At 33.5% G+C, this 20,482-nt stretch overlaps 1 protein-coding gene across 1 annotated transcript; it reads left to right on the forward strand.

Annotated features, from left to right (window-relative positions):
• The first annotated feature begins 16,409 nt into the window (after positions 1–16,409).
• LOC149539345 (G-type lectin S-receptor-like serine/threonine-protein kinase At2g19130) lies at positions 16,410–18,109 on the forward strand. The gene is made up of 4 exons (XM_089802547.1): positions 16,410–16,664; positions 16,825–16,913; positions 17,200–17,634; positions 17,758–18,109. Exons 1-4 carry the CDS (start codon positions 16,410–16,412, stop codon positions 18,107–18,109), a joined length of 1,131 nt encoding a protein of 376 aa, XP_089658673.1.
• Positions 18,110–20,482: the final 2,373 nt, after the last annotated feature.

The following is a 20,482-nucleotide window of genomic DNA, read 5'->3' on the forward strand; positions in this document are numbered from 1 at the left end:
TGTAAGGGTAGTGTTGACAAATCTTTAATTTGAAAGTGGATAACTATAGATTTATAAAAATATATTTTTATAGAAATAAATTTTCTATATAATAGTATCTATTTTTTTTGAAGTAAAATTATTGCAATGTCTTTTCTTTTTTTAAGGTTCTTAATGTAATTACTTGACTTATTCGATGTTGGGAATTTCAACATAATTTTGGTCAATGAAGAAGGTTGAATCTTTACTTGTTCAACCTCAACACTTTAGGCTCTGTAGGACCTAGGTGGTTGTACCTTAACTCGTAATGGAATAAAGATTGTGATTGCAGACTTAATGATACTCTTGAGTTGGCAATGGCTCTCAAGGAGAAATGAAAGTGTATGAATGATTTTAAAGAGAAAAATATATTGAGAAATGAACTGTGCAATAGTTTTGGATTGATCCTCACTAACCTATAGTCGTACATATGCACTTAAAATAAACATTTAATAACTAGTCCTTAGTCCTTTTGGCAAAGAGTGTCAACCCTCACATAATTGTATTATCAAACCTGTAGAGACAGTGTTGGCCCCATCAACCACCAGACAAAAAGACAATAAATGAAGTCCCAAGCATAGATGAATTCAACTCCAACTAAAGGAGACCAATATAGATCAAGTTCATGCATTATTTCCATCCATAGATATAGTAGTATTAATCCAAAGTAAGACAATGAAGAACATGAGCAGTTTAATACACCATAAGCCAAAAGAGATGTAAAGGAACTACCATTATTTCCATTTCTTTATAAGGAAGTACAACAGAGGAGTTTGGATGCAAGAGCCATCAAGCAATTACACAGAAAGAGTGTTTACTCCATATTGAATTTGAAAATTGCTATAATCATTATTGTTCACCATCTATTACAAATGATCCTGGTATCCTTTATAGAAATACAAAGGATGCATACAAGCTTCGGATCATCGTGCCACTTCCTAACAAAAACCTATATGCAACTGAACATTTAATTATTATAATGTAAGTTCAACATTAAAATAATTATTGCTTCATATCTTATAATAAGTCCTGCACATAAAATAAATTGATAAGGCACCTTATAATATAAATTAAATCAATACCTTACAATTTTACTATAAGGTGACTTGAGAGTTTTTCATACATATAATCATATGTGGATATTTCATATCAAAAATATTGAAAGATGAAAAAAATTATTAGGCATAAAAAAGCTTTACTTCACATATATAATATTTCTATTGTTAAGAAAATATATTCATACTTCTCCCAAAAATATATTTTTAGAGAAATGAAAAACATTTTACTTTGAAAACGTTTATCTTTAAAATAAAAAATTATTTACCTTTAAAATATATTAATACATGTTAGGGCTTGGATAATTTGTACTTCCAATTTCATAATAAGGATAAGAGTTATAAAAAATACACTTACAAAAAAATACTTTAAGTCCGTTTCATGCTTAAATGTATTAAAGGAAATAAAATATTTGTAAAAGTTTTTTAGAAATGTAAATCAAAATGTTTAAACTATGTACTTTAGAGAAAGTAAATTAATGACCAAAATCTCCTATTTCCCTAATATCGATATTTATATGCTTGAAGCATGTAATGAATACATCCAAATATAAAATATCAATTCTTACCATTCCACTTACCTTGTGGCTTTTTCAGTGGTATTCAAGTATTTACCTTGTAAACATTTGAACTTAGGATCCTTCCTACATATGCTTCCTAATTTGAAAATTTAGGGTTTACCTCAAAAGGAGATTATTAAAACTTATATTTGAAAAATATTTAATTAATCGCTAAAGCTAAAGTTTTATTTATTTCCCATACATAATAATTTTGAAATATTTATGATTTTGAATATTTCATCTATAAAAAAAATTAAGAAAAAATTAAACCATATGATATCCCCTTTTCAGATTGAAACATTAAAGTCTCAACAAAGTAAATGCAAGCAAATAAAACATTAATAAAGATTTTATCTTTTATACTAACCTATTTGTCAATTCAGGAGGGCAAGCAAATCCCTTTGGTGATATCGTGATTTCAGAGCCTCTCCTTTGTACTCTCTCAGGTATTGCAAAATTAGGTTGGAATTGGGTTTTACCTGTGATGAAATATGTAGACTAAAACTTCAAAGGTAAAAGAGACTTACAAATAACAATATTGTCATCAACATTCTCACTCTATGTGTTTCCTACAACATGAAATTCTAATTTGGTAGCTATTAGTAATCTCCATTGGTGATGAATACTTCATCTTTAATTCATACTCCATTGATGTCTATCTTGGTTTAGGCAAACAAGTGTGTATGCCAATTGTCTCTGCTTATTCCATCTTTGTGAGCATAAATTTTCTTGAGATTCACAATCAATCCAACCAAAAACTTCACATGTAATTAACACGATATTGTATTCAAGCTCCTATGCATGACAATGACAATGACAGTTCATTATAGTGACAATGACAAGCTCCTATTGATGAACTCTCATGGTTCAAGCAATTTATACACACTCTATTGAAATGCTGAAACTACGTTCATAATAATTAAAATCTAGGTCATTTTTGGAGGTGCTTGGGTGTTTTTGGGGATGTCAGCTTCACAAGAATGCATTAAAATAATGAAAAATTGCTATCCAATTGTGATAAATGGTTTGGGGAAAATTTTAGACATGGAAAACAACATTTGTTGCTCAAAAATAGCTTCAAATCTCAGGCTAAAACAAAAAAATGTGATTATGCTCTTTAGATAGCAATGTACAAAATTTTTCTTCCTTACTTGTTTTGCAATTTGCTACACCATTTGAGAGACCCAACTTTATTGATCCTTTCCCATAAAAATGAAGCTCAAGTTAGAATAAATTATACATGATGTTGCTCGAACCTGTGACCAAAATATTTCAGAATAAAACATTTGGAATATATATGTCCTTGTGCATAACAAAAATAATTCAATGATTCAAGGAGGAAAAGATTTTAAGTTAATCATCGTCATTTCACAAAAGTCTTTTTACTCCTCTTGTAATATAGTGAATAAATGAGAGAATGATATTCACATCATATCATCTATATATATCACCAAACCAAATTTTTGAATAAAACTCCCTCAAGCAAATTTTTTCAAACTATTTTAATAAATCAAATCGATTTTATTTCATTTGAAAATTTAAATGACATTTACATCCAATAAATATAAGAACATAATTGAGGGAAGAATATTATTTTATTATAATTTCTAATCTCTTATGGCTCAAATATCTATATCTCTAGTACAATCCTTTTAACATATCTCTAGTACAATCCTTTTAACACATTGTAAATGATATTAAATTTAAGCTCATAAATGCATAAGATAACATTCTTACATTCATTTTCTCAATATTAAAATAACATGATTCTAATAAGAGAAATCTTGAGATTTTAATATTAAAATAGTCTTGAATTTAAGAAAATTAAGATTACCAAATGCTTGTTCTTATATAAAAAAATTATGAGTCGTCATTATAAAATAGAAATGGGTAGCCATAGAAACTTTTAAATACAGACACATTAGTAATCTTATATGAATATATTTCAACCTGTACAAGAAACACCTTAGTATAAATAGATTTAAATTTAAAAGAGCATACTTGGAGTGCTTGAGTATTTGTGGACAAATACATACCTGGGTTTTGATCCCCTATATCTTAAAGTTAAATCTGTAAGAATATGCTTGCAAATGATTGAATAGAGAAAATCTACTTTGAGGCTTTGATATAGAACCACTTAATTTTGCAAAAACAATTAATGTCCCAATAGGTCCTTTTCAAAAAGAATAACATTCAAAGGGATAGAAAGACATTATTTAAAAAATAAATCATAACTGCAAATACTCTATTTCATCTTCTTGATCAACAAGTTTGAACACGTAAAATGTGAAATGCTATAGTTAATAAGAAACAATAATTTTCATGAATTGAAGAAATTGAATAATTTAAAGTGTAGCATTGAAAAAGTGGGTGTAAAAGTACCTTCAAATACTTTTTATGAACTTTAGATTACATGAAAAGTATTCCACAAGTATATTTACAGTCCAAAGAACTCAATGTTCTTGTCCAAAAGAACCCAAAACTATTGTGACCACTAGATTAGTGTTGAGAAACATGTGTCTCAACCTTGCAATCCTTTCTTGGAAAATTCTAGAATTTGTTTGTGGAAGTTTTCCACTTGTTTATGCATTGGAAAATGGTTAATGAGTTGTTAAAATGAGTCTTGTCCATAGTGGAATATAGGTAGGTCATTTTTAGAGCCTTGATGACTCATTTTGTGACTTTTATGGGGGTCTAGACTAAGAGACAAAATTGTGGACGGGATTACTATTTTAACCTAGTTGTTTTTCCATATTGGAAATGTAAATGTCAAAAATGGGTAACATGTGGCATGGTAGTTTTTCCCATGGTTTTGTAAAACCATAAGTGGTTTCCAGGTTGTAAAATCACTATAAAAGGAGGGCTTGGGGAGGTGTTTGTCTAATTGAGTTTAGTTTGCAAGACCGGTGCTAGAAGGAGTCTCTCCAAGTTCGAGTTGTGGTGATGCGCTCTTGTAAGAACTTGCATTGCAAGTGTATTGTAATCATCGTGGTTTGATAATACATTGTGCAAGTTTTGGAGGGTGGGGTTTTTCTCCCGGAAGGGTTTCCCCACGGTAATCATTGTGTTGTGTATTCTTTGTTATTTTGATTATGTTATTATGCATTTCTTGAGATCTTTGCAATAGTTACTTGGATTTGCATAATCGTCCTCTCAAAGATTAGCGTAGGAAGCAATTTCACACACCTTTGCTTCCTTACAAGTGGTATCAGAGCCTGGCCAGTTTTGGTTCTATTTGTTGGGTACAGGGTTTTTTGAGCTAATCAAGGTTTGAGTGGGAGCTTGTGCAGAGTATTTCATTTCTGTGTTGTAGGATTGAAAAGATGGTAAGCATGTCAGGGAGAATTGATGTTGAAAAGTTTTCTAGCACAAACTTTGAGATGTGGAAGCTGAAGATGGAAGATCTGTTGTCTGATCGGGATCTATGGGATGCAATTGATGAGAACAAGTTGAGACCCACAGATCTGGCATTAGCCGCACAATATGATGTGACTGATAGAAAAGCTAAAGGTCTCATCAGATTGTGTCTTGCAGACTCAATTCTGATTAATGTCCATGAAGAACCTACCGCGAAGAAGCTTTGGAAAAAGCTTAGTGAGATCTATCAAGCGAAATCACTTGTGAATAAGATTTTCTTGAGGAAGAAGTTGTATTCCTTGAGAATGGAAGAAGGTGGGAAAATTTCTGAGCATCTGGAAAGGTTTAATATGTTGGTGACTCAGTTGACCTCAGTAGGCGTGCCAATGGATGGAGAAGAAAGGTGTCAAATCTTGTTATGTTCGTTGCTAGACTCATGGGATAGTCTTGTGATGGCTATAGGGAGCACTTCAATTGTCTTGAAGATGGAGGACGTTGTTGGTTCTCTACTTTCTGAGGAGATGAGAAGGAAGGTCTCTCTGAATGCCAAAGAGGCTTTGAGTGTTCGCGGAAGACCAAAAGAAAGAGGCAAGAATGAAAAGCAGCATGGCCATTCTAAGTCCAAAAATAAGGGGAGATCAAAATCCCCTAGTAAGTCCAAGGCAATCTACTAGAATTGTGGCAAACCTGGACACTTCCAAAAGGACTGCAAAGAGGAGAAGAAAAAGAAGAAGAAGAAGAAGCAAGATTCTGATTTTGAGTCCGAGAAGGAAGATGGAGATGCTTTCATTGTAGCCTTGGCCACTCATGCAGGTGAAAATGCATGGTTAATAGATTCATGTGCATCTTTCCACATGACTCCTAATAGGAACTGGTTTAGTAAGTATGAAATTTTTGATGGTGGTAAGGTGTATTTGGGTGATAATTTAATACTTGATATTGTTGGTCGTGGAAGTATTCGTGTGAAATTTTTTGATGGTAGAATTAGAAGATTTGATGGTGTCTTACATATCCCTGGACTAGCAAGGAATTTGTTATCTGTTAGTAAGCTAATAGATGCAGGTGTGCATGTATAGTTTTCTGAAGCAGGTGTAAAAATGGTGAGAGGCGCTATCGTAATAGCAAGAGGAAGTAGATTGGGTACATTGTACCAACTTGATTCATGCACATTCAAGTGCAATAGTACTTCTAATAAGATTGTGAAAAAGACTACTCAGTTGGAGAAGGAGAGAGTTTCTCTTTCAATAGATGGTCATGGTTTTTGGGTACCCAAGGGTGCTTTGTCTACCGAATCAAAGTTGCCTGCAAAGAAGACTATGTTATGGCACCAGAGATTTGGCCACATAGGTGAGAAGGGCCTATGGACCTTGAAAAATAAGAACCTTGTTGATGGGTTGAATGATTGCAATCTTGAGTTTGATTTTTGTGAGCATTGTATCTATGGTAAACAAAACTGCATTCAATTTTACTTGAGTTTTCATAAGTCTTCATGTATTTTGGATCTAATTCATTCGGATGTATTTGGTCCAGTTGATGTTCCTTCTATTGGTAGATCAGTTTATTAAGTTTCTTTCATTGATGATTTTAGTAGAAGAACATGGGTTTATTTTCTTAGGAGTAAAGCTGAAGTTTTTAGTCATTTCAAAGAATTTAAAACAATGGTTGAATTGCAGACTGGAAAGAAAATAAAATGCTTGAGAACTGATAATGGTGGTGAATTTTGCTCCAATATTTTTGACACATTTTGTAAAGATTGTGGTATTAAAAGAGAGAAGACAACTCCGTATTCTCCACAGCAGAATGGAGTTGCAGAAAGAATGAACAGGACCTTGATGGAGAAGGCTAGGAGTATGTTGAGTGGTGCTGGACTAGAACAAAAATTCTGGGCTGAAGCTGTAGCCACTGCCTGCTACCTGATAAACAGGTCTCCTACATCATCTCTTGTTGATAAGACGCCAATGGAAGCATGGTCAGGCCACAAGCCTTCACTTAGATGTCTGAGAGTGTTTGGTTGTGAGGCATATGATCATGTACCAAAGGAGAAGCGAACAAAATTGGACAACAAAGCTGTCAAATGTATCTTCATCGGATATAATTATGGTGTGAAAGGATACAAGCTTTGGGATCCTGTTGCACAAAAGGTATTTTATTCCAGAAGTGTTATTTTTAGAGAAACTAAGCCTTCTTCTGTTACAATGTAGTCGAAACAAATTAAAGAAAAGAAAGATGTGATTCAACTTCCTGCTACACCTGAGAAAGTTGAATCAAGGCCCTTAGAAAGACAAGATGTTGAAGAGAGCTCTCCAAGTTTTGAATCATTAGAGGAAGAGGGACAACCTAATCATGAACCTAAACCTCCTGAACTTGAACCAGATCTTGTTCGAAGATCTACTAGAAAAAGGAAACCACCTGAAAGGTATGGGTATTCTCCTGATGATTGGAGGTGAATATTTGCATTGAATGCTAACATTGATGTTTTGAGATCTGTAGAACAGGCTCTTTGGATGAATGGTTCAGAGTCTTGGAAAATAGCCATGGATGAAGAAATGGCAGCTCTTAAGAGGAATCGAGCATGGGACCTTGTACCATTGCCTGAAGGACGGAAGCCTGTTGGTTGTAAATGGGTGTTCAAAAGGAAGATGGGTTCAGATCGAAGCATTGAGAAGTATAAAGCATGTTTGGTTGAAAAAGGTTACCCTTAAGTTGAGGGAGTAGATTATGGTGAGATTTTTTCTCCAGTAGCCAAAATGACATCCCTTAGATTTTTTCTTTCTATTGTAGCAACTTATGATCTAGAGATCGAGCAAATGGATGTGAAAACTGCTTTCCTTCATGGAGATTTGAAGGAAGAAATTTACATGTCACAGCCAGAGCACTATGTGGTGAAAGGTAAAAGTCATTTGGTCTGTAAATTGAAGAAATCCTTGTATGGTTTAAAATAGAATCCTAGGATGTGGTACCAAAAGTTTGATACATATGTGTTGAGTTTGGGATTTGTGCGATCTAAATCTGATCACTGTATATATTTCAAATATGATGGTGATGGTTTCTTGGTTATTGCCGTGTATGTCGATGACATGTTGTTTATTGACAAAGGAAAAGGTTTGATTGTAGAGTTAAAATCTCAACTCTTAATAAAGTTTGAAATGAAAGATCTTGGTGCAGCTAGGCACATTTTGGGAATGGAGATTATACGAGATAGACAGAATAGAAAGCTTTGGCTAGGCCAAAGTAAGTATGTTGGTACTATTTTGAAAAGATTCAATATGCAAGATGCAAGACCATTGAGTGTTCCTGTTACTACGGGAACAAATCTTTCTAACTCATAGTGTCCTACATTCCCATTGGAGATGGAAGAGATGAGTCGAGTACCATATCAGAGTGCTGTTGGAAGTTTGATGTATGCTATGGTTTGTACAAGACCAGACATTGCCCAAGCAGTGGGAGTACTTTCCTGTTATATGTCTAATCCAGGAAGAGCACATTGGGATACAGTAAAAGGAGTTTTCAGATACTTGTGGGGTACCTCAGAGTACTCAATATGTTTTCATGGAACAGGAAGTGAGCATTCCTTGGATATTCAAGGCTATGTGGATTTAGACTGGGCTGGTGATGTTGATAGAAGAAGATCCACCAGTGCATATGTGTTTACATTATTTGGTGGTGCAATCAGTTGGATGAGTAAGCAACAAGCTGTGGTCGCTTTGTCCACTATTGAGGTAAAGTATATGGCAGCTACTCATGCCTGCAAAGAAGCCATCTGGCTAAAGAGATTGTGTTTAGATATAGAGTTCAAACAGGGTGCAGTGACAATTTATAGTGATAGCCAGAGTGCAATCTGCCTAGCGAAGAACCCAACTTTTCATGCAAGGACCAAGCACATTGATGTACAATATCATTTTGTGAGAGATATGATCGAGGACGACAAGGTGAAGTTGGAGAAGGTAGAGACTTTGGTGAATGTTGCTGATGCATTAACTAAGCTTGTGAGCACAGAGAAATTTAGATGGTGTTCAGAGTCTATGGGCCTCTTGGCCCCTAGCAATTAAGTCCATGATATTTCGGATCCCCTGACTCTTGCAAGGTGTTTGACAAGTGGGAGAATGTTGAGAAACATGTGTCTCAACCTTGCAATCCTTTCTTGGAAAATTCCAAAATTTTTTTGTGGAAGTTTTCCACTTGTTTATGCATTGGAAAATGGTTAATGAGTTGTTAAAATGAGTCTTGTCCATAGTAGAATATAGGTAGGTCATTTTTAGAGCCTTGATGACTCATTTTGTGACTTTTATGGGGGTCTAGACTAAGAGACAAAATTGTGGACGGGATTACTATTTTAACCTAGTTGTTTTTCCATATTGGAAATGTAAATGTCAAAAATGAGTAACATGTGGCATGGTAGTTTTGCCCATGGTTTTGTAAAACCATAAGTGGTTTCCAGGTTACAAAATCACTATAAAAGGAGGGCTTGGGGAGGTGTTTGTGTAATTGAGTTTAGTTTGCAAGACTGGTGCTAGAAGGAGTCTCTCCAAGTTCGAGTTGTGGTGATGCGCTCCTGTAAGAGCTTGCATTGCAAGTGTATTGTAATCATCTTGGTTTGATAATACATTGTGCGAGTTTTGGAGGGTGGGGTTTTTCTCCTAGAAGGGTTTCCCCACGGTAATCATTGTGTTGTGTATTCTTTGTTATTTTGATTATGTTATTATGCATTTCTTGAGATCTTTGCAATAGTTACTTGGATTTGTATAATCATCCTCTCAAAGATTAGCGTAGGAAGTGATTCCGCACACCTTTGCTTCCTTACAATTAGAACATAGGGGACATGAAAGCAAGCTTAATGCATCATCCATAACTCTAATACTAATAGCCTATCATCATATTTAACTGGCAATACATATCTAATAGAACACTAAACTTATGTGGCCATGTGATTGACACAAGAGGAGAAAAGAAGTAAGCCCAATACATAACCAAAATATTAGTACTAATAACTTCTTAGCAACTACTCAAATAAACAACTTAGATCTAAATAACTAGTCAAGCATTATATATGATTACTATTTAGTGAGATGTAGAGCATGATCAATCTTGAAATAGAAACAATTGAACTTGGAAGTTTTGAATTCTTCCACTCCCTAGTCTAATGTTAGATATGCTTCATTGTAGGATAATTTTTTTGACAATTTTCAATAGGTGTATTGAAAGTTATTGACCTATTTGGTTTAGAAAGCTACAAGACAAGAAGATTTATCTAAACTTAAGGAAGAATAATATGTATCACTATCATGATATTTTGTTAAAGGATGAAATAAATAATGTAGAAAACCCTAAGTAGTCAAACCATTTAAGTGATCATAGTGAAATTTGTGCCATTTATGAAAAATGTATCAAAGATATGAATGTACAAGCCTTCTGTAGGAACATACCTCTTAAGTTGGAGGATGTTAATTTTGTGAATATAAATTTTCCTATAAGATTTTTTTGCCTCAAAATAGAATACAACAAACTACCCTTTCAATGACTGTTGCACTTTAGGGAGAGAGCATGCTTAACAACACCCCAAAGAAAATGAAATACTCACCACTATAGTGATATTTCAATAGTTATTAATAACACAAGTTTTATGATACAACTTAAAATTACTTTTTTGTCCCTAATAAGTGCATATTTACATAGTTACACTTATAACTAGCATCCTTTGGAACCATTACAAAATATATGTATAATTATTTTGAAATGTAGGAATCAACATGTGTCCTTTCTTCAAAATTATTTATGGATAAGAAAAGAATACCTTATATGATATGTTAGACATGCTCTAAATACTATAATCAACATTTCTTGAGTTTATAGTAGAATCCTTCGACGAAAATGAAAGACGAGAAAAAACTTAAAGGAGATGATAAATATTTGAAAAATGGGTGGGAGCTAAATAGAATACAAGAGCTTAGATAGAAATAGAGTCTTTGTCTATTGTTTAATGAAAGTATACTTCGATGATGCATTTTATCATAGATGTATACTTGTCTAAAGGTTGTATAATTGTTAGTATTTTTTAAGAAATGAAAAATGTTCATAGTCATAATAAAATTATTCTACATTCATTGAAGAATCTTGTTTCACATAGTGTTGCAACAAGAACATGAAATCCTAATGCATTAGAAGATTATTCAAATGACGAGCTTGATCTAGAATCACTAATTTATAATAATTCATGGGTCATGCTAACTTCAAATATATGGGTACAAGATGGTCTTGTAAATGGATCTTTGGTGTACATTTGAAAGATAGTCTACAAACAAGGCAATGCTCTACTTGAACCACCAACATGTGTGATGGTTGAGTTTGATAGTTATTCTAGACTTTGATTTGAATACCATCATCCAAAAAAAATTACAATAACTCCAACACAAAAGGGTATAACACTTCAATTTCCTTTAAGATTGGCATGGACATACACTATACATAAATATCAGGGTTTGACTATTCCAAAAGTGAAAATTGATATAGGACCAACAGAAAGAATAGGATTGACATTTGTGGCTATTTCTTGTGTAAAATATCTATAATGTCTAAGAATAATACCTCCATTCATGTATGATCTCTATGAGAAAATGAAAAAGGGAGGACAATTTGCCAAGCACAAGGATGATGAAAATAAACTTAAGTGGTTGGATGATAATTGATGTAATATTATTTTTAAAAAAAATTTGTTTAATGCAAGTACAAGTTTTGTTTTCCACTTAAAAAATTTGTAATATTTATTTTGTATTGTACACTTCGTCAATGTAAACATTCAATAAACATAAATGATGAGAACAATTCACATATTATTTTGATCAGACCAATCTTTTTCATTTACTTGTATACTTCCATGACTCATGTTTGAAATGTTATAAATAAATGTTTTAACATGCATGATATATAAATAGACATTTAATATATCCTTATGAATTCTTGTTAGTATCCCTATATTAAAATTAATGGCCACTTATTTTCTTATGACCTTTTAAATTTGTATCACTTTATGTCAAATAGTTTTTTTTACAAGATCAAATATACTAAACTTTAAAAAATATTTTTCAAGATATCAAGTTGATAATATATGTTTTATATTTCTTTGATAACATGTTTTATAATGATACAATAGTTATATTCTTTATCATGTTTTATATTAATACAATTTTTTAAAATAATCTTCATACATCTTACCAAGATGTTAGAAAAAACATGTTTAGAATGGGTTTACTATTGGTTATGGGACTTTCACCCCTATTTTCAACATAATATCATACTTCGTATAGAGAAGTTTAGTGTTCTTTATTGGATAAGGGATAGAATGGTCAGTCGACTTACAAATAATTGACCAAGAAAAAGTCAACTCAAATTTTATAACTATACTACGTACTTCAACTTCTATTATAGAACAAAAGTGAAGATGAACTTAGATGTAAAATTTCACCACCTTTAGGTTAAGATTGTGGATTTATATAGATGGTTAGACATGTTTTGTATAACAAGATTCATGATATTTATCTTATAGGATGCATTTTTTAAGATTATCATCAAGCCAACAGTAAATGTCAGGAAGCACACTCTCTCTTATGAGCTTAGTCTGAACTTTATAAAATTTCTCGAAGGAGAATCTAAAATTACCTATCACAAGGGCTTACTTGAAGAATGGTTAATTGCTACTCTTAAGTTGTATTACACTCTCACATTTATAGTACACCAAGTCATTTCATCTTTTAGGTTGTTGCACACAAATTATGGGTTGCCTACATTATTTGGTGTGAATTCTACTCTATCAATTAAAGTTCAAAAAGTTCTTCTTGAAAATGTAGAGTTATTACCAATCCATTCATGGCTGAAAAAATAAAATTATTCTACATATTATTTGACAATGAATTATCAACATTTTGAACAATAGTATTGAATATTGTACCCAATTTTAGAAAAACAAACAACTATTATACTATTAATTTTTGTGATGCATTATGTCCAAATTTGTTTTAGTAATTTATAAGTATGATATTATTAGATGATGTTTCAAAATTTTCTTCACTATTGCTTAAATGTGCACTAATTGTTTGCCAACACAATGTACAATATTTCTTTAATTACTATAACATTAAATAATTGTCTATATGGATTTAAAATTTCCTTTGAAAATGACTATTAATTGTTTTCTTTAAATCAAAAGTGTTTGTGTGCCTTCAACTTGAAACCCTTTTTATGATTTTTGATTAAAATTGTGAAGTGTTGGGATAGTTCCTGAATAACTTGAATGGAAAATATATTTTTTGATTCTATTAATTATCATATATGTGATGACAAAGATTTTATCTTTATGATACTATAATTTGTTACATTGTACTCATTTTTAAAGAGAATGCATAAAGTATTTAATATATCTAATATGTTGTAAAGATATATTAAATATTACAATTATCATAATCCCCTCTATGACCTTTGACTTATGTTTTCTTAAAACCTTAGCAATCAAGCTTATATATATGATAATATAAACCAAAACTCTAATTTTAACCCTACATTTAGATCTAATTACTTGAATGCCAAATATATATTTTTATGACATTAATTATCATTTTTGTAAGATAAAAATTTCTCTTAAAAAAAAATTTAATCTATTGTGCTAAACACCCTTTTGAAGCAAATATATAAAAATATATAATATATCATAAAACATTTGATATTTTAATTTTAATTTTTTTATAATTATAGATTAAGTATAATAAAATTAATAATATATTTCATTTGCATCACGATTGCAACTAGCTTTTATATATATATATATATATATATATATATATATATATATATATATATCAAGATATATCCTTATCGAAACACCTATTTTTTCATAAATTATCTTAGTGCAATAAATGCCTGAGAAGGATATCTCTCAACACACACACACACACACACACACACACACACACAAATATAAAACCTATTATATGTAGAAAGTAGAGATACAAAAAACTAAAGTAGAAAATGAAACCCAATGTGCTACTGCATAGAAATATATTTTATTGACTTGAACATCACATTACATTACATAAACTTCGGACAGAGCTTTAGCTCTTCACAACATACATACACCATTATGAATTGTTGTTTTGAATAGCTTCTTGCAGCTCTATGGAGCTAGACTCAACTAAAAGTAAGTACTATTTTGTATAATGTTGTATTTATAACCAATGTGAGAAGATCAGCATTGAAGCCTTGGTCTATGTAATAGATATGAAGATAAGTCTGCAATAAATGTTAGTTAGGTCCACATATCAGATTTGTTGGATTGGCCGGTGGATTTGGTTTGTGATATGATATGTCCACATGTTGAAATTAATATCTGCCAACAGCCCCCCTTAATTTCAACCATGCATTTTGATAGTTGTACATATTTTCCTTAACAACTGTTTGATATCTAGAATCTTCAAATCCTAGTGATTGAACTTAAGAAATTCCATGGTAATGATGGAACACTCTTACCGTGAGCTTTGGCCCTCTTGGTAACCAGTCCATTGTTGGTTCAGGTGTGAGACACTTGTATTTCTACACCTCCCATAGAGTGACGATGCAGGTGCTCAGGGAATCCTAGCATATATCACTTTGATACAAAAAGTGAATGCTACAATATTCAACCATATTACATTCTCAAGTCATTGACAACTTTGTATCATTTCATCTTTAGAATAGCTTCAAATTTTGATTGGCAACAAATCTTCCTCAAGTTGTTGGACACTCATCACTACATGAGACTCATCTACCTCTCCAGGATCTTCAAGACCATCTCCCATTAGCTCTGATACCACTTGTAGAAAGTAGAGACAGAAAACTAAAGTAGAAAATGAAAACATGTGTGCTACTACACAAGAATATATTTTATTGACTTGAACATCACATTACATTACATAAACTTCAGACCGAGTTTCAGCTCTTCATAACATACATACACCATTATGAATTGTTGTTTTGAACAGCTTTGTACAGCTCTTAAGAGCTAGACTCAACTAGAAGTAAGTAGTCTTTTGTATAACATTGTATTTATAATCAATGTGAGAAGATCAACATTGAAGCCTTGGTCTACATGGTAGCGATGAAGATAAATCTGCAATAAATGTCAGTTAGGTCCACAGATCAGATTTGTTGGATTGACAGGTAGATGTGATCTGATATGATATATCCACATATTGAAATTAGTATCTTCCAACATTATAAACTACGACCACCACCGTGTTTTATAAATATGACTTCATGATCTATCATGTGACTTTGGTGTACTATAATAGACAAATGTCTTATACTGAAATATTGAGATGCCTTAGATTGAAACATTCGTTCGTACACGCCAGCATAAATTGTTATCAAATTGGTATGAAAGTCTTGGATGTTGATATTGCGTTCAATTTCAGACGTAATTCTAAAAGAAATGTGAAATCAATGTCGCAATATTCATCCCCGCAAATAAAAAATGTTTCAGCCTCAATAATGTTACAATTAACATTATTCCCCTGTAATGCCTTCTCAATTTCCCCTCCTTTGCAGATAAGATAAACTTGACTCTCGTCTCAATAAATCAAATTGCAAATGAATTTTTTTTATGACCCCCTCCAATCGCCACCATTTCATGTACCAATCACGGTCTTCCAAGAGATTGGAAACACCTTTGTTTCCGACTTCTTGTTTTAGCGGCAGAGGGGAATTCAGTCGATCACAATTTGTCGATGGATGAGAAATGTGAAAAATCCCGGTTAAGACTTGTTTTTGCAGTTGCTGTGTTTATTCCATTGAGTAGTTATGGTGCAACAGTAGTCCAGGCCGGAGATACTCTTTCCTTGGGCGCCTCGCTTGCTGGAAATCAGACATTGATTTCAAAGAATGGCACATTTGAATTGGGTTTCTTCAGCCCAAATGGAACTAAGAACTGGTATATTGGAATCTAGTATGCCAATATACCAGAGAAGAAAATCGTTTGGTTGGCCAACAGAGAGACTCCTGGGAGAAACAAATCTAGAGCTTTGAAGTTGTCAAGAGAAGGGAAATTGGATCTATTTGATGCAGAGGGCGAATCTATTTGGTCTGTCAACATATTGACAAAGGCATCCCGGGCTGTGATATTAGATTCCGCTAATTTTCTGATGCTGAGCGATAAGAACAAATCTGAAACTGTGTGGCAGAGTTTTGACAATCCGACAGATACCTGGTTGCCCGAGATGAGATTCGGTGGAGGACAAAAGCTGGTCTCTTGGAAAGGCTAGTCGGATCCAGCTCCCAGGTTTTTCTCGCATCAAGTGGATCCATCTAGCGCCAACAATTTGTGCTAATGTGGAATGACTCTCTCAAGTACTGAGACGGCGGAGTCTGGGACGGTAAAATTTTCAGTCGTGTTCTAGAAATGAAGGGCAAAAATTTCTTCAATGTCGCGGTTGAAAATACCAGCTTTGGCTTCTATATGCGTGTGACACTGAATCATAAGACGAATAGGCTTATGCATTTTGTCATGACGGAGTCCAAAGATTTTCAACATACGTTGTTCGATGGAAATAAGTGGAACATGTTCTGGTCTGTGCCCAGAGACAAATCTGCGGTTTATGGTCTCTGCGGCGCTTTCGCAATCTGTGACCCCAACAACCTTCAGTTCTGCAGCTGCGTAAAAGGATTCACTCCCAAAGACAATCAAGCTTGGGATTCCCGGAAGTGGTAGTCAAGTGGCTGTGTTCGCCAGAGCCCCTTGAATTGCACCACCAACATATTCATCGACTCCATTAACTCAACGTTGTCTGATGATTACGCTTCATCGTACCTTGCAGTTGCCCCCACGTCTAAGATGGCTTGCGAGAAAGCCTGCTTCAGCAACTGCCTATGCTTTCAATCCGCCTTCAGGCCCCTGCCACATCTTGTCTAGCTTGGATCTCTTCTTAACTTGCGCAACTCTGCAACAAAATTAACCAATTCAAATGTCTTCATTCGAGTAGCTGTCTCTACGCTCACAAAGTTTGATCATCCACCATCGCCCTCCATTGAATTAAAAACCGTCATGCCATTGCTTTAGGTATCTTTTCAATTTTTATGTGGACACGGCGGCATCGACTACAATCTGTGGAGAGCTGTGCAGATTCATCGACAAACAGTTTTCTTAGAATGCTCAGTTAGAAGGAGTTGAAGATTGCAACAAGGAATTTCAGGTGCAAGTTGGGGAGCGGAGGATTCGGCTCTGTTTTCGAAGGATCTTTAGAAGATGGTACACTTGTGGCCGTGAAGGAATTAGAATCCACTTCAAGCCGAGATGATAAGCAATTTCGAGCAGAAATTAGCTCTCTGGGAAGAATACAACACGGGAATCTGATCAGGCTTCGAGGGTTTTGTGTTCAGGGATCCAGACGGTTACTGGTTTATGACTACATGCCCAATGGTTCTCTAAATTCCTTACTCTTCACCAGTAATTCTAAAAGAAAAAAAAAGGTACTCGACTGGAAGACCCGATTCCAGATCGCTTTAGGCACTGCTCGAGCTTTGGTTTACCTCCATGAGGAGTGCAGAAATTGCATCATTCATGGCGATGTAAAGCCCGAGAACATTCTGCTGGGCGCTAACTTTTCACCCGAGTTAGCTGATTTCGGGTTAGCAAAGCTTATGGATAGATATTCAAGCCGCATATTGACCATAACGAGGGGGACGAGAGGGTATTTGGCTCCAGAATAGATTTCGGGCCTTCCCATCACTCGCAAGGTTCATGTGTACAGTTTTGGTATAACACTTTTAGAAATCATTTCCGGGCGAAGAAGTCTCGATTTAAACGTGAAGGATTCAAGTAGGTATTACTTTCCAGCATGGGCTGCAAGCCAAATCCACCAAGGAAACATGATAAATGTTCTGGAGGAGGGTTTTGCAGAGGAGAAAGATATTGAAGAGGTGAGAAGAGCAAGTATTGCTGGATTGCTATGCATTCAAAGAGATGAGGAAATGAGGCCAAGCATGGGGCACGTGGTGCTAATCCTGGAAGGAAAGATGGAGCCTCAAACCATTGTGCTCATTGATAATCAAGCAAACCAGATAGGCAGTGATAGTGATAGCGATGTTATCAAGTTAGCATAGCATATAAGTAAATTTGTATATTAGTTAAAATATATGTTAATATTAAAAGATCTTTGATCTTGTGGTGAAGTTGAAAAGTTTACGAAGAGTCTACCAAGAATCAAGTCATAATGAGTGTAAGGCTCTAACATTTTAAAAAGAATGAGACAAATCAATAAAGATTTGTATACCACTATCTTAATTTAATTATTTGGAAAGTGGGAATTTTATAAAATATAGTTAATTAGTTTTAATTTTTATGATTATTTGTTTAAGAGAAGGGTATTAGTATTGGAAAAATTGATCTCTGACTCCCACACCACTGTGTTGTTAATCTCCGACTCCTACATCACTGTGCTATTACCACTGAACCCTAGACATGACACTTGAACCTTTTACCAAAAGCCACAAGTTCTAAATTAAACTCTACAAGTGTAGGTAGAAGATACTAATGTCAATTCCACCTTGTGGGACTCGCCAATTCTATTTAATTCTATATTTTTTAATATATTCATATGTTTATTTTGATCTCAATTTAAGATTCTAACAAAATGTTCAAATCTTATAGTGGCATAACTTTCACATGAAGCCCTATTTTGTACATACTAGTTAGACCCTAGTCGATAGATTTCTTAATTTGTGCTGCAAATAAAAATTATATGATAGAGTCTTAATTTTGAAATGAAATCTAAAGATGTACAAGATTTGAAGTTTTGTGGTTCTTTAAAAAGTTTGAAAGTTAAAGAACTATGTAATAAAAATAATATGATCTAAAGAAGAGTATATAATATATATCCATATCTCAAATGAAGTAAGATGAAGAGTAACTATAGAATATATTCAATGTAACTAGGAGTAAATAATAGTAGTAATGCAGCTTCAAATGTCTTTTAAAAAATGACCAAATAGAAATTTATTAATTTATCCTATATGAATGGTCTTTTTTTGTTATTGCACTATCTATGTGTGTCTTTTTCTGCATATGGATACCAAAGTTGGGAGAGCCTTTTATCTACAAAGGTAGTGAAATATTCCTTCATAGAGAGGATAAGTGCACCTCATGCATGAGTTTTTGGGATGCATAGGATCTTGGGCTTGGTGATAGATTATTTCATTTTCTTTATAGTTTTTCATAGGCTAAAACTATGTTTAGACCATTTGCTCAGGGTATCTTTAGCTTTGTACAAGATTTTGTTTATTGTTATAGATTAACTTATCTATTTAAAAAATGACTATATTGTTATAGATTAGATAAATATCATTTTATTTATATTTTAAATGATATATGATATGATTGTAATAATTATTGTTAGTTTTCTATTTTGAAAAAACTTAAATATACTATACAAGAATATGCAAAATAAAATAAATTATAATTTCTCATAATTGATGTTTTACATCTTTTAGATTTAATAATTGAACACTAAGATGCAATTACTAGTTTTATATTAGATTAAAAAAAATTATAAACACAATATATATTATAAAATGATACCTCATATTTATCCATGAAAATAAAATAAAAAGTAGTTGAAAATAAAGTCATAATTGAGGTAACATACCCACTATATATTCTCAAATTTCTTTGCAAATAAGTTTGACTTGACTGGGACATGATCTAATTGTCTACATAACCTTTCAGATGGAACACTATAATAGACCAAAATGCAATGTGCAACACAGAGCAAGAGGATATTTTCGACCTTCAATTTGTTACTACACTCGTCTTGAATTTCTTTTGAGGATCACTTTGATCGACACTGGTTATGTACCTATCAGTTTGGAAATTAAGAGTTTTGGCATGTATGCCCATTTGGTAGTCACTAAGAAGTTGATAGGGCTCACATGTTTCATGTTGACCAAGTCTAGAAATGCACAATATTATTAGTTCGGTGGTAATATATGGAAAGTGTTTTGGTCCCTACCAAAAGAGGAATGTGTCATTTATGGTCACTGTGGCACTTATGGAACCTGCAATTTTGACAATCTTCAGTTCTCCAACTATGTTGATGGAGTCACTTTGAAAGATAGTGAATCTTGGAATTTGCAAGAGTGGTGGTCGAGTGGCCATTTGCCAGAGCCACTTGAATTGCACCACCAATGTATTCAATGAATCTTATGCAACATCATTTAATGAGCATGCTTCCTCATACCTTAGAGTTGATCTCACCTCTAAGATGGCTTGTGAGAAATCCTACCTCAGCAACTACTCGTGCACTACTTACGCTTTCAATTTGTCTCCAGGACCCTGCAACATTTGGTCTGGAACTCCTCTAAACTTGCGCAACTCTGCAACAAAAACTAATTCAGACATCTTCATTTGAGTAGCTGCCTCTGCCCTTGCAAGTCTCGGTCAACCATCATCCCACAAACTTATAGCCATATTTCTTCTTG

This window comes from Cupressus sempervirens, chromosome 9, assembly GCF_028749045.1.
Source record: "Cupressus sempervirens isolate cs-2001-9-10 chromosome 9, ASM2874904v1, whole genome shotgun sequence".
In the NCBI taxonomy this organism is placed as follows: domain Eukaryota; kingdom Viridiplantae; phylum Streptophyta; class Pinopsida; order Cupressales; family Cupressaceae; genus Cupressus; species Cupressus sempervirens.

Coding starts and splice junctions, on each gene's coding strand:
- LOC149539345 (XM_089802547.1), top strand. CDS start 16,410: ATGAAGGGCAAAAATTTCTTCAATGTCGCGGTTGAAAATACCAGCTTT. Junction 16,665..16,824: donor ACCTTCAGTTCTGCAGCTGC/GTAAAAGGATTC, acceptor CGTACCTTGCAG/TTGCCCCCACGTCTAAGATG. Junction 17,635..17,757: donor CCCGAGTTAGCTGATTTCGG/GTTAGCAAAGCT, acceptor TCATGTGTACAG/TTTTGGTATAACACTTTTAG.